This window comes from Myotis myotis, unplaced genomic scaffold (assembly GCF_014108235.1).
Source record: "Myotis myotis isolate mMyoMyo1 unplaced genomic scaffold, mMyoMyo1.p scaffold_m19_p_34, whole genome shotgun sequence".
Taxonomy (NCBI): Eukaryota; Metazoa; Chordata; class Mammalia; order Chiroptera; family Vespertilionidae; genus Myotis; species Myotis myotis.
Window position 1 is genome coordinate 800,800 of NW_023416340.1, and position 14,542 is coordinate 815,341.

Sequence of the window (14,542 nt, forward strand, 5' to 3'; positions counted from 1 at the left end):
CCTGATTCATAGATTAACACCAACCGCTGAGCGACACAGGCCCGGCATCACTGGCCTCTTTTTGCCTTGGTGATTAATTCAATAGTTTTGTGTTGGTTCTTCTGCCAATACTACACTTTAAATTTACATTGTTCTAGGATATGCTTTGTTTTTATCAGGGCAAGTCTCCCTTCAGTATCAACAGTAATACCTTTGTGAGTGCCGTCATCTTCTAGGTAAGGTAGATACAGTTAACAGACAGCCTCCCTACCCTCAAAGCTTACCACCTAATGGGAGATCCACACACACACCAAATAGAATCACTGAGAGTTGTAATAAAGAAAAAAGTTGTAATAAAGGCTATTAAAAAATCAAACTAGCCCTAACCGGTTTGGCTCAGTGGATAGAGCATTGGCCTGCGGACTGAAAGGTCCCAGGTTCGATTCCGGCCAAGGGCATGTACCTTGGTTGCGGGCACATCCCCAGTAGGGGGTGTGCAGGAGGCAGCTGATCGATGTTTCTCTCTCATCAATGTTTCTCTCTATCCCTCTCCCTTCCTCTCTGTAAAAAAATCAATAAAATATATTAAGCTCTGGCGAAAAAAAAAAAAATCAAACTAACTACTTACCTACATAATTTTGGGGGTATGAGAGAGGAACCTTTATACGTAGGGCCTCTAAACAGGTCTGTGGAGGTGGTGTTTAAACTAAAGGGAGAAAAGAAGCCAGTCTCTCCTTGGCCGGTTTTCCTCATTCCGCGGAGCATTGTCCCGCGGGCAGAGAGCTAGGTAATCAGTTCTATTCCTGGCGGCTCCATCCCCAGTAGGGGGCGATGGATGTTTTTCTCTTTCTAAAATAAATAAAAACACATTTTAAAAAAAGAAAAGAAGCCAGCCTTAGAATGAATGGGGGGAAGGCCTTCCAAAAGGCACGAGGGAAAGCCCTTGGCCTATTTGTGCAGCTTAAAGAAGACAGTGTACCTCTGGACAGGAAGTAAGAAGATCCCTATTACCTGATGTTAACGATGAATATTCATGATGTCAGCTAATATTTATTGAGCACTTACTGTGTGTCAAGCACTGTGCTAGGTACTTTGGAAGTTATCAAAGCTTTCAAACAATCCTACCGAGGCGGCCCCTTGATCTCTCCTATTTCACAGACGAAATTAAGAGGTGAGGTTGTTGGCCCAAAGTCTCACGGCTAGGAAATGCAACGGCAGAATTTGCGCACACACAGTTCACGCTCTTACACTACTCTCCGTCTCCCCTAGGGAAACACTCAACGTATTTTAAACAAAGCCCTGGGTGAGCACGGCAACACAGTTACATTTCCAGCGTTCCCACACGCCGTTTCTTATTTAAAACTACTATTCCCAGCAAGCCCATCTCGCCTTGGAGGAGGGGCCATGAGAACTACTTTTCCCAGAATGCAAGGCTCAGCTTGCTCACCGCCGAGGGTTTCGGTAATTGTAGTCCTCCGAAGACACAACTCCTAGCATGCATGAGGAAACGGGGAGAGGAAACGGGGAGAGGAAAACGGACAGAGGAAAATGGACAAATTCTCAGGATGCTGGGAAGAGGGACCGTCTCTTTTCCCCACCTTGACACCCTGACGCGCAAACCCATTCTTGTGACTACAATTCCCAGCGGGCTGTGCGCTAGAGGGCGAGCGGATTCTTCTGCCGGAAGTCCGCTCTAGCCCTGGATCCCCCCAACACCTTGCAGAGCGGGAGCCGCCCAGTCGCCGCGGGACCGGGGCAGCTGGGGTCCGGACGGGGGTCGCCATGGTAACTGGGGCGCGCTCGCGTTAGGGACGGGAGGAGGGTGGACCCACGTGCAGATTGGAGGCTGGGTCGGGCACTGACAAGCCCCCCCCGCTGCGGTGCGTTGGTCTGGGCCGGGCTCGAGCTCTCGGGATTGGGGCCGATCGAAGGCCGGGAAGCGGGGAACTGAGCGCTGGTTCTGGGCATGGGGGTACACCGGGGGCCTGGAGGCTACGGGTCGTTGGAGATAAGGTGCCAAGGGGAGAGGGCTGTAGAGTGGAAGACATTGGAGATGATTGGGGGGGTTTTGAAACCGGGAGGCAATTGCCGAGGCAGGGTCTCGAGGGTAGAAAGAAGGAATCGGAGGCAGGGAGGGGGCGTCCCAAGAGGAGGGCCCTCTGGGAGCGTGGCTGGAGCGTGGGAGGAGAGAGACATCGGGATGAAAGAGAAAGGGTCTCCGGAGGCAGGAAGCTGGCATTGCAGGCGGAAGGGGGTGCTGAAACGGGCGGGACGCTGTTGGTGGGAGACTGGGACGTGGAGGCGGGAAGTGGACCACTGTAGGGAATGGGCCTTTGGTGTCCGGGAAAGCATGCTGCGAGGGGAAGAAGGCTTGGCGGAAGGGAATGGATACTAGCCATGAAATGGGGTGCAATGTGACAGGTCTTCCCAACGGGGAGGTGAGTGGCGGGGGGGTCGGGGGGGGGGGGTCGGAGTAGGCACAGAAGTGAGAGATTGGGCTTTTGGAGCAAGGACTGGGTATGGGATTTGGCACCTGACCCCCGGGCTGGGGCTTTTGGATCGTAAAAAAGGATTCTTTGGGCCGGGAGCTGGGAAAAGAGATGAAGGGTGGTGGGTGTCGGAACAGCTCCCCCTCAACTCTCTAGGTTTGCTTCTAGCTCCCCTTCCTGGAGGCCCGAGTGCCTCCGCCTTTAGAGGTCCACCCCCACGCGGGCGCCTTCCCTTCCGGCCCCTGACCCCTGCCCTGCTCGGAAGTGGTTTTCCCTGGCTCAGCAGAAGGGGTTCTTGGAAGGAGGCAGTAATAGCCTGTCCCAGCCAGCTGGATTGCTGGGGGAAGTGGATAGAATATGTGGAGAGCGAGATTTAGGAAAGAGTGGACTCTTGCGACAGGGCGGGGGCTCCCCCCTCCCTCCCTCCTACCCCCCCCCCCGCCCCCCCGCAGGGTAAGGGAGCTCAGAGCAAAGCCATTGGACTCCCAGCTCTGCTTGCTGGCTGCGAGACTTCTTCCTCTGAGCTTCAGTTTCTTTATCTATAAAATGGGCATGCGCATGCCTGTCTCCAATAGAACTGGGCCCAAAGGTAGGCTTCCTGTCCGGGTGAACTTGGGCCGTAGTTTTCTCAGCCAGACGGCGCTGAATGATAATACTGCGAAGAACTAACACAGTCAAACCTCGGTTCTCAAACGTCTCCCGCCTTGAACAATTTGTTTCTCCACCAAGTTGTTCATGGGAAAATGTCTCGGTTGTCGAACAGCACCTCGGTTCTGGACCCGACACCCCTGTCATACTGTTACCTGTGTGATCAGTCAGGCGACAACGGAGAGAAGGCTCCAGTGTGAGTCAGTTTACCACTAAACCTCGCCTTGTTCACATGAGTCTCCCTGGGTTCTAAGAAGGTTAGTGGCAGCAGCAAAGTGAAAAGGAAAGTTGTGAGAACAACAGTAGAGCTGAGAAAAGAAAAAACTGCAGAGTCTGATAGAGGTGTTCAGGCGTCTGATCTGGCTCCCGAGTCTGGCGTGGCGAAATCCGCGATTCGTACAATTTTAAACCGTAAGGAGGCCACCGAGAGCGCTGATGTTGCTACGGGCGTGGACGTGCTCCTGGAACAGTGATGGCGAACCTATGACACGCGTGTCAGAGGTGACACGTGAACTCATTTTTTTGGTTGATTTTTCTTTGTTAAATGGCCTTTAAATATATAAAATAAATATCAGAAATATAAGTTTTTGTTTTACTATGGTTGCAAAGATCAAAAAATTTCTATATGTGACACGGCACCAGAGTTAAGTTAGGGTTTTTCAAAATGCTGACACGCCGAGCTCAAAAGGTTCGCCATCACTGGCCTAGAACAACGATCACAGGCAACTGAGAAAGTTTAAAACAGGGAATCCTTTTGGGGGCCTGGAATGGGTTCATTCAATTTACATGATTTCTAAATGGGAAAAACGACTTGCTTTTTGAACATAGCGCTTCTTGAACAGCCTTCCAGAAGGAATTGAGTTTGAGAACTGAGGTTCCACTATACTACGTGTCACTTTAGTTGTGCCAGTCACTGTAATACGACCCTTATGTTTAGTAACCTGTGCAACAGCCTTAGGAGGGAGGGACTCTTGTTATGTCCATTATACAGAGGGGGAAACAAAGGCCCAGAGAGGTTCAGTGACTTGCCCATGGACACAGGGCAAGCAGTGCCGAGATTCATTCAGACTGCCGAGTTTGAGTTCTTAGCCACTCGGTCAGATGCCCCTCAGTCATCACAATAGCTAATTTTATCGAGTGTTCAGTGTGTAACGGGCACTCTGCTAAGCACTCCTGGCATTAACGCGTTCAGCTTTCATAGGAGCCCTATGACAGTTGGCCTGGCATTTCAGAATCATAAAAACACAGTTTCTAGCCATCACGGATGATACTCATAGCTGACCCGAGCCAAGCACTGTTCTGGGTACTTCTCCTATATTTTTACTCCTCATCACACCCTTATGTGGCCCTATTTTCCAGGTGGATAAACTGAGGCACCAAGCGGCTATGTCACTGAAGAAGTGGCAGATGCTTTGGGAAATAGCTTAGCGGTTCCTGAAAGTTAGATAGAGAGCTACCATATGACCCAGCAATTCTACTCCTAGGTTTCCACCCTAGAGAAATGCAAACATACAACCACATAGAAACTTACACATGAATGTTCAGAACAGCATGATTCATAATCACCCAGAAATGTAAACAACCCAAGTGTCCAGCCACTGCTGAGTGGATAAAGGAAATGAAGTTATCCACAGAGGGGGACACAACATGGATGAACTTTGGAAACATCGTGCTGAGTGAAGAAGCCAGATTCCACTTCTAGGGAATGTCCAGAACAGGCAAATCCATGGAGGTGGAAAGATTCGTGGCTGCTGGGGGCTGGCGGAGGAAGGGTGGCTGCTAATGGGCGGGGGGTTTCTTTCTGGGCTGAGGAACATGTTTCTGGAATTAGTGGCGATGTATGCACAGTTGTCTGAATATACTAAAAACCATTGAGCTATATACATGTGTGGTGGGTTTTATGGTTTGTGAATTATATCTCAACTAGTAGCCCTGCGCACAAATCCGTGTGCCAGTAGCTTGCTGCCGCCTTCCTGTAGCTCCCCCCGCACCCCCTCATAGCTTGCTGCCCTGCCCCCTCCTGTAGCTCTTGCTGCCCCACCCTCCTGCTGATCCGTGATCCAGTCATTATACAGTTGGTCGTTATGTAACAACTATTTGCATATTACATCTTTATATTGTAACTAGAGGCCCGGTGCATGAAATTTGTGCATGGGGGGGAGTTCCTCAGCCCAGCCTGCACCCTCCAATCCAGGACCCCTCAGACATCCCTCTTGCAATCCAGGACTACTGGCTCCTAACTGCTCACCTGCCTGCCTGCCTGATCGCCACTAACCACTCTGCCTGTCTGCCTGATGCCCCTAACCACCTCTGCCTGCCTGCCTGGTTGCCCCTAACTGCCCTCCCCTGCTGGCCTGGTCGCCCCTAACCACCTCTGACTTGGCCCCCGCCACTGTGGCTTTGTCCAGAAGGATGTCCGGATAGATGTCTGGTCTAATTAGCATATTACTCTTTTATTAGTATAGATAGGATTTTTTTAAATAAGTAAAAAAAAAAAAGTAAGTAAAAAGAAAAAAAGAAGTTAGCCCTGCCAAGACCCATACCAAAGACGTCTGAAATGCAAACATTTATTGAGTGCCTGCTATGTGCCAGCCACTGAACTGTTTTTACAAACTGATTTAACCTGCAAAATAGCCCCAGAAGGAAACCTGTCTTGCTGGTGGGGAAATGGGCGCTCAGGAAGGCAGGTCTCATGTCCAAGGCCAGGCAAACGAGGTGGTGGGGCCTTGCTTGGACTCAGGGCCCGGGAGCTGAGGGCAGAGCCGGCTGCTCTGCGGAGGAGAAATCTCTCCAGGGGCTGGAGGGAGCTGGGATGGGAGCGTGTGGCCAGCGGCCTGGCTGGGCCCCGGGGAAGGCAGGCAGCAGGGAGGGGTGGCCCTCTCTCCCTGGCGGTGATGGGTGGGGCTGTTGGGTGTATGGAGCGCTGGCCCTCTCCCCCTGCCTCTCTCACTTCCTTCTCCTGCTGCCCCCAGATCCGCTTCATCCTCATCCAGAACAGAGCGGGCAAGACGCGCCTGGCCAAGTGGTACATGCAGTTTGATGATGACGAGAAGCAGAAGTTGATCGAGGAGGTGCACGCCGTGGTCACGGTCCGAGATGCCAAACACACCAACTTTGTGGAGGTGACAGACCCCGGTCCCCCATGCCTCCTTTCAGGCCCTCCCCCCAGACCCTCCTCCCTTCCCACATTCATTCACTCAGCACGTTGTTAGCTTGCTGTCTTCCTTTTTTTAGGTACTTTGCATTGTGAAACTTTTCAAACATACAGATTCGTACAGTGAGGGAGAAGTGGAGTGAAGGCTCATGCACCCACTACCCAGATTTAATCAGTATTAATATTATGCCTTTTTGCTCTACCTTTTTCTTTTTTGGGCTGAAGAATTTTGGGGGGTTGCCATATACACACACACACACACACACACACACACACACACACACACACAGTGGGGCCTTGACTTAAGAGTTTAATTCGTTCAGAGACCGAGCTCGTTAAGGAGCTCGTTAACTCAAATTACTCTATCAACTCAATGCAAAAAATCGGCCAAGAGACAGCTGGTATCTCAAAAAACTCATTACTTGGGACCCTCGTAAGTCAAGGCCCCACTGTATATACGTGTGTGTGTGTGTGTGTGTATATTATACACACACACTGTATATAGTTTTTTATTGATTTCAGAGAGGAAGGGAGGGGGAGCAAGAGATAGAAACATCAATGATGAGAAAGAATCATTGATCGGCTGCCTCCTGCACACCCGCTACTGGGGATCGAGCCCACAGCCCGGGCATGTGCCCTTGACTGGAATCGAACCTGGGACCCTTCAGTCTGCAGGCTGATGCTCTGTCCACTGAGCCACACCAGCTAGGGCTGGGTTGCCTTTTAAAAACTTACTATAAAAATGTTCAGATTCACAGAACTAGAGAGGATAGTATAACAAACCATCCGTTACTGTAGCATGTGCACTTAAGTTACGGTCATCATGATATTTCAGGATATGACTTAGAAAATAAAGGCCTTTCATTTCCACAATAGTATTATCAGACCTGAGAAAATGCATCATACTTTTTATTTATTTGTTTGTTTGTTAATCCTCACCCAAGGATATTTTCCCATTGATTTTTAGAGTGAGTGGAAGGGATGGGGAGAGACAGAGAGAAGGAGAAACATGGATCTGAGAGCGAAACATCGATTGGTTGCCTCTCGCAGGCATCCCAACCAGGGCCGGGCACTGAGCCCGCAGCCGAGGCACATGCCCTTGACTGGAATCGAACCTGGGACCCTTCAGTCCTGAGCCAAACTGGCCAGGGCTATACTTTTTAAATATTACTCTAATACTTGGTGAATATTTAAATTTCCCCCAAATGATCAATACTGGTTGTTAAAAGCCGGTCAGTCTTGCATTGCTTCGGTCTCTTTTCATCGAGAAGTCTCCACCTTTAGTTCCCATGGTGTTAGCCTGTTCAAGAGACCAGGCTGGATGCCCTAAAGAATTCAGCCAATATTTATGGAGAGCCTGTGTGTGTGTGTGTGTGTGTGTGTGTGTGTGTGTGTGTGTGTGCCAGGCGCTGCTCTGGGCGCTGGGATACTGCAGCGAACGTAAGAGACATGACTGAGTCCCTGCCCTCAGAGCTGATGGTAAAGATACAGTGTCAGGTGGTGACAGGGGCCCCGAGCATCAAGTGCGTCGGGGATGCGAGTGTCCAGGTGCGCGTGGGGGATGCGAGTGTCCAGGTGCGCGTGGGGGATGCGGGTGTCCAGGTGCGCGTGGGGGATGCGGGTGTCCAGGTGCGCGTGGGGGATGCGGGTGTCCAGGTGCGCGTGGGGGATGCGGGTGTCCAGGTGCGTGTGGGGGATGCGGGTGTCCAGGTGCGCGTGGGGGATGCGAGTGTCCAGGTGCGCGTGGGGGATGCGAGTGTCCAGGTGCGCGTGGGGGATGCGAGTGTCCAGGTGCGCGTGGGGGATGCGGGTGTCCAGGTGCGCGTGGGGGATGCGAGTGTCCAGGTGCGCGTGGGGGATGCGGGTGTCCAGGTGCGCGTGGGGGATGCGGGTGTCCAGGTGCGTGTGGGGGATGCGAGTGTCCAGGTGCGCGTGGGGGATGCGAGTGTCCAGGTGCGCGTGGGGGATGCGAGTGTCCAGGTGCGCGTGGGGGATGCGAGTGTCCAGGGCGGGTGTGTGTGCTGGGGCTGGAATGCGGCTTGATCAGAGAACCCTCATTGAAGAGGTGACATCTGAGCCAAGACCTGCCTGAAGGGGTTGAAGGATGGGAAGGACATGGTATCTGAGAGAGAACATTCCAAGCCCCAGGAACTGGCAAGTGCAAAGGCCCTGGGGCGGAACATACTGGGGCATTCTTGGAATAGCAGGAAGGCCAGCCGCCTGAGGAGGCTTGAGGAGGAGTAAGCCGGGGAGGGACAGGAGGAGATGAGGACAAAGATAACACGGGCAGATGGCGCAGGGCCTTGTGGGCTGTGGTGAGGACGTGGGCCCTTCCTCCGAGTGAGGGGGCAGCCATGGAAGGTTTTGAGCAGAAGAGGGACATGGGCGACTTGGGGCCCCTCTATGGGGGCAAGAGCAGAGCAGGGAGGCCGCGGGAGGTGACAGCCAGGGTCCAGGTGACAGGTGCAGGTGAGTGGAACCGGTGTGGAAGCAGTGGGGGTGGCGAGAAGACTGGGAGGTGGAGCCAGCGGGAGGACCAGTGGTTAGATGTGGAGTGGGAGAGAGAGCGGCCCGCCGGTAGCATGGCACTGTCACTTTAAGACAGGACCGGCTTTGGAAAGAGCAGGCTGAGGTGCAGGTGAGCAGTGAGGTGTCTGTCTGTCCAGGAGGGAGCAGAGTCGGAGTTCTGGGGGAGGGGTTGGCTGGACACAGGTGGACACCCCTGGGGGGGGAGGGGACATTATTGTGTCTCCTGAAGCACCTGTCAGTGTCCAGGGCTGGGGACACCGCGGTGACAGCCCGCCTTCCCTCCGGGGGCTCACTGTCCAGTGGGGAGATGGCCCTGTCCCTAGACTGACAGCTGGAGTGGTCAGGCTGGGACAGGCCCCAGTGGCCGAAGGCGTTCAGAGGGGGGACCCCCTCAGCCTGCAGGAGGGGACTGAGCCGAGTGTGGAGCAGAGGACGAGTGTGGGTCGGGCCGACCTCGGCGGCGAAGCCTGGTGTTGGGTTCACGGGCACAGGAGGGAGGGGGAAGCCGGGAAGGGAGGCTCAGAGAGTGCTGCTCAGCGACAGGCTCTGCCCAGGCCGCCAGCTTGACAGGCAGCGCAGGCAGAGCGTTCCTGCCCGGGAGACTGGAGCCCTCTCTCCAGGGCAGGGGTCTCCAGCCTTTTTTAAAGTCACAAACTGTGTCAGTTAAAGGAAAAGTGGCCCTGGCCGCTGTGGCTCAGCAGGTTGGGCGTCTTCCCAGGCCCCGAAAGGTCCCGTTTGACGCCCGGTCAGGGCTCGTGTCCGGGTGGCAGGCTCAGTCCGGGTGGGGCGTGTGTTTCCCTCTCACGTCCATACTTTTTTTATTTTTTATTGATTTTTTACAGAGAGGAAGGGGGAGGGATAGAGAGTTAGAAACATCACTGAGAGAGAAACATCAATCAGCTGCCTCCCCCCCCCCCCCCCCCCCGTATGTGCCCGCAACCAAGGTACATGCCCTTGACCGGAATCGAACCTGGGACCTTTCAGTCCGCAGGCTGATGTGCTATCCACTGAGCCAAACCGGTTAGGGCTCACGTGCATACTTTTGTCTCTCCCTCTCCCTTCCTCTCTCTCTAAAAATCAATTAAAATTTTTAAAGAAAGGAAAGTGGAGTACGCACCCTGACACATGCTTGTTAGTCGGTGGGTTATGTGCGGGCAGCGCTGTAATGAGGTCACAAACCAACCAAAGGATGAGCTGGAAAGAATAAACATCCAGGGCTAACGGTGGCCTTCGCAGCTGCCGCCAGGTGGCGCCAGACGCCCGCCAGGCCTGGGCCTGGGGTTTCAGCTGTTGGCTTTGTGCTTGCAGCCCAGGACGGATCTCTGTGTCTGTACCTGCCTGTTTCTCTATCTTACACATACAATTAGCGCCTGTGTCCCCGTCCATGCGCACTTATGCCTGGGTTGTGTGTGCTGCTGGAGTAATCTTTCCGTGACAGTCCAGTTAGGAGCAAGGCTTGGTTACCAGTGGTGACTGCTGCCGGGCACAGAGCCTGCCCGCTCAACCAGGGTCTGTGGATGAATGAACGAGTCGTCCAGGCTAAGGCCTCTGCCTCTCCAGAGGCGCTGGGGAGCCACGCAAAGGTGGGGAGGGTGCCGTGGGACCTGCCCGGCTCCTGCTGGCCCTGGGCCTTTCTACAGGCTGTTCCCTCTGCCTGGAACACTCCGGCCCATTCACTCCTGCTCATCCTCCAGACCTCAGGTCTGGCGTCCCCTCCTCCAGGAAGCCCTCTGGGCCCCCAGGCTGGGTTAGCTGCTCGCTCTCGGCTCGTGCAGCCCAGCCCTGCCCTCTCTGGGGATATCTGAGGATGGATCTCTCAGCACTGCACTGTGAGCCAGGAGGGGAGGGCCAGGCCCATGTCCATCATCACGGTGTCCCCAGCACAGGGCCAGGCACAGAGCAGGGCCTCAGGGGCGTGAGAGAAAGGAGATGTTCTGGCCCACTCTGCCCAGCACGTTGGGCTCTGGGGCACCCCGTCCCTGACCGCCTCTCTGCCCGCAGTTCCGGAACTTCAAGATCATTTACCGACGCTACGCCGGCCTCTACTTCTGCATCTGCGTGGACGTCAACGACAACAACCTGGCCTACCTGGAGGCCATCCACAACTTCGTGGAGGTGCGTGCGGGGGGCGGGCTGGGCCCCGGTGGCCTCCAGTACGGGGACCGTCCCTGGTCCCGCTGCGCCCACCCTCCTCGACCGCACCTGCCTCTTTCTCTACCCACCTCACTGCCTTTTGTGTTTCTCTCCTTTTTCCCTTTTTTGTAACATATTTTTATTGATTTCAGAGGGGAGGGGGGAGAGAGAAACATCAGTGATGAGACAGAACCATCGACCAGCTGCCTCCTGCACGCCCCCCACTGGGGACCAAGCCTATATCCCAAGCATGTGCCCTTGACAGAAATCAAACCCGGGACCCTTCGGTCTGCAGGCCAACGCTCTATCCACTGAGCCAAACCAGCCAGGGCCTTTTCCCCTTTTCTTTGGGCCTTGTTTCTGCTGCAGCCACTGTCGTCTTTATGCAGCCGTCTGTCTCCGTGCCCACGCGTCACTTTCCCCATTCCTTTCTCCCTCTCCCTCAGTCTGTCTGTCGTTTTGCCATGTCTTTCTGTCGTCATCTGATCTTCGTTCTTGTTTGTCTCCCTCTCCCTCCCGCTCGGTCTCTTTTGCCATCTCTGTCTGATGACCTCTGTTCCTGTCTCTGTGTGTCTCTCTCCCTGCCCGTCTCTCACCGTCTCTCTCCCTCTCCCAGGTCCTAAACGAATATTTCCACAACGTCTGTGAACTGGACCTGGTGTTCAATTTTTACAAGGTGGGCTCCTGGTGACGTCGCGGCCGTGGGGGCCACAGGCAGGGGAGGGGGTGGGCCGTAACCCCTGTTGGCACCTCCATGCCTCTGCTGGTGCCCGTTTCCCGGCTCTCAGGCCTCGGAGCCCCCAGCGCCCAGGTCAGGACCCGCATCCGGGCCCCTTCCCTCACGCCGGCTCTCCTGTCCCCTCCCCCACTCAGGTTTACACGGTCGTGGACGAGATGTTCCTGGCCGGCGAGATCCGCGAGACCAGCCAGACGAAGGTGCTGAAACAGCTGCTGATGCTCCAGTCCCTGGAGTGAGCGGCCCCTCCGCCCCGGCCTCCCATGGACTTGCCTGCTCGCTTCCCCGTTCCAGGCCTGGGGCCCGCCCCGGAGCCCCTCCCTCAGCTGCCCAGGAGGAAGGCACCCAGCTGGGTCTGGGCCGCAAGGGAGGAGACTGCACCCCACTGCCTCTGGGCCCCAGCTGCGGGCGGAGGCTACCTCGTGTGTATTGCGTAACCGTGCCGTTGTCGTGTGACACCGTGAGTGCGTGTGTGGAGCCCCCAATAAACCTGTGGTCCCCTCCTGGCCCCGTGTCTGTCTTCCCTGGGAGCCGGGGCACTCGGGACTCCCTGGTTGGTCGGTCAGCAAACACTGATTGTGCCGAGAGGCACGTTCACACTGCCCCTGCCACGGAGGCCCGGACTGGAAGGGTGACAGGTTTGGACCCGAGCGCTTGCTACTCAGATACTAATAGTCACAGCGAACACTCAACATCACTGATTATCGCCCAGGCGTCGCTCTAAGCGTTGACACTGTTCCCTTACTCACGCCTCAGCTACGAGGGAGAGATGCTGCCTCATTTTCCAGACGCGCTCAGGAAGGTTCAGCGACTCGCCTGAGGTCACAGAGCTGGTCAGTGGCCGAGCCGGGTTTGTTCTGAGCTAGTTTTTTTTGTGTGTTTTTTTTTCTCATTGATTTGCAGAGAGAGTAGAAGAGAGAGGGAAAGACAGAAACATCGATGTGAGAGAAACACTGATGGGTTGCCTCCTGCAGGCACCCTGATCAGGGCCCGGACTGGGGGGGATCCTGCAACCGAGGTACCTGCCCTTGACCGGAATCGATCCCTGGACCCTTCGTCCACAGGCCAATGCTCTATCCACTGAGCCAACCCGGGTAGGGCTGGGTTTTTTTTTAAAGCATTATTTTTTAAAAAAATATGTGTTTATTGATTTCAGAGAGAGGAAGGGAGAGAAAAACAAACATCAATGATGAGAATCATTGGTCAGCTGTCCTGCACACGCCACACTGGGGATCGAGCCCATAACCTGGGCCTGGGCCCTGACTGGGAACCGAACCATGACCTCCTGGTTCATAGGTCGATGCTCAATCCCTGAGCCGGCTGGGCTGTTCTGGCTGCTTCTGAGCCCAGGCAGGCGGCTGCGGAATCCTTGTTTTATTTTAACCACTAGCTTGGACGGTTGTTGCAAGGGCAGGCGCTGGCCCAGTGTTCAGTGGTTCCCGCAGTGGCACTGCTGGCCCCGGGGCGGACAGTTCTTCACGCGGGAGTCTGTCCCTGGCATGGCCAGGCTGTCGGCCCCTCCACCAAATGCCAGCAAGTGGCCTTCTGGCCCTTGTGATGAGAAAACACCCCTGTGTGTCTGGTGCCCTCTGGTGGCAGTGCTCCCCCCAAGCCTGTGCCCAGTGAGAGCAGTGATGGCGTCCGGCTGCATCCATGACAGGCGCCCTTGGCGAGCTGCGAACTATACCAGTCATCCTGGCAGCTCTCCTGAATGTGGCGCAGCCTCCCTGTCTCCCAGCCCTGCCGCGCCCTGCTGGGAGGCCTTTGGGTAAGCCGCTTCACCTCTCCTGCCTGCCTCAGTTTCTCCATCTGGAAAATGGATCGATAACAGTTTCCATCTCACGGGGTGCGCTTGGGAATTGAGTGAGTCACTCGTGGGAGAGTTGAGGATAGTGAGCACGCATTCACTCGGCAGACATTAGGCGCCTGCTGTGTGCACGGCCTGTCGGAGACACTGGAGGTGTCTGCAGAGGGGGACAAGGAGCGCTAGCTCTGATGATCATGACACAGGGGAACGGAGGCTCGGAGGGGAGTCCTTTACAGAGACGATCACTGTGACAGTGTATTGGTTTCTTATGGCTGCTGTACAAATGCCCACAAACTTCGTGGCTTAAAGCAACAGGGCTTTGAGACCGACCACTTGTGGCGGGTCACGGCGGGGGAGGTGTCCAGGCTGAGGCTCGGGTCTGCAGCCAGGTGATGGGGTGGGAGGTGAGCTCACCCGGGGCTGGGCCCCGGGAAGGAGCCGGTGGAGGAATATGCTGAGGTCGTTAGGACAGGGGAACTGTATCAGTTTCCTGTGGCTGCTGTAATAAACGACCATGCACTGGGTGGCTTAGAACAGAAGAAATGGATTCCCTCCAGGCCTGGAGGCCGGAAGTCTGAAATCAAGGTGTGGGTAGAGCCATGCTCCCCCCAGGGCTCTGGGAGGACCCTTCCTGGCTTCTTCCAGCTGCTGGTGACTCCCATGTTCCTGGGCTCATGGTGCATCGCTCCCATCTCTGGCCATTCCCTCTACGTCTGCATCTCCTCTTCTGTCGCCAATAGGGACACTGTCCTTGGACCGAGGGCCCACCAGGGTAATCTAGCACGATCTCATCTCAACATACTTAACCTCATGGCATCTGCAAAGACTTTTTTCCAAGTAAAATCATGTTCACCTGGACATAGCTTTTTTCTTTTTTTTTTAATCTTCACCCGAGGATATTTCTCCATTGGTTTTTAGAGAGAGGGAAAAACAGAGAGAAATACCAATGTGAGAGAAATACATTGATTGGTTGCCTCCTGCACAAGCCCTGAACAGGGCCCGGGCTGGGGAGGAGCCTGGAACTGAGGTATGTGCCCCTGACTGGCATTGTACCTGGGACACTTAAG

The 14,542-nt window shown here is 54.8% G+C and overlaps 1 protein-coding gene across 1 annotated transcript; it reads left to right on the top strand.

Annotated features, from left to right (window-relative positions):
* Window positions 1-1,611: 1,611 nt before the first annotated feature.
* Window positions 1,612-12,174, top strand: AP2S1 (adaptor related protein complex 2 subunit sigma 1). The gene is made up of 5 exons (XM_036302959.1): window positions 1,612-1,764; window positions 6,089-6,238; window positions 10,801-10,914; window positions 11,549-11,608; window positions 11,806-12,174. The coding sequence occupies exons 1-5, from the start codon at window positions 1,762-1,764 to the stop codon at window positions 11,905-11,907; spliced, it is 429 nt and encodes a 142-aa protein (XP_036158852.1). The 5' UTR covers window positions 1,612-1,761; the 3' UTR covers window positions 11,908-12,174.
* Window positions 12,175-14,542: the final 2,368 nt, after the last annotated feature.

Excerpts from the sequence above, each read along its gene's own strand:
- AP2S1 (XM_036302959.1), top strand. Across the intron at positions 6,239-10,800 it reads AACACACCAACTTTGTGGAG|TTCCGGAACTTCAAGATCAT; the intron begins GTGACAGACCCC and ends CTCTGCCCGCAG. Across the intron at positions 11,609-11,805 it reads TGGTGTTCAATTTTTACAAG|GTTTACACGGTCGTGGACGA; the intron begins GTGGGCTCCTGG and ends TCCCCCACTCAG.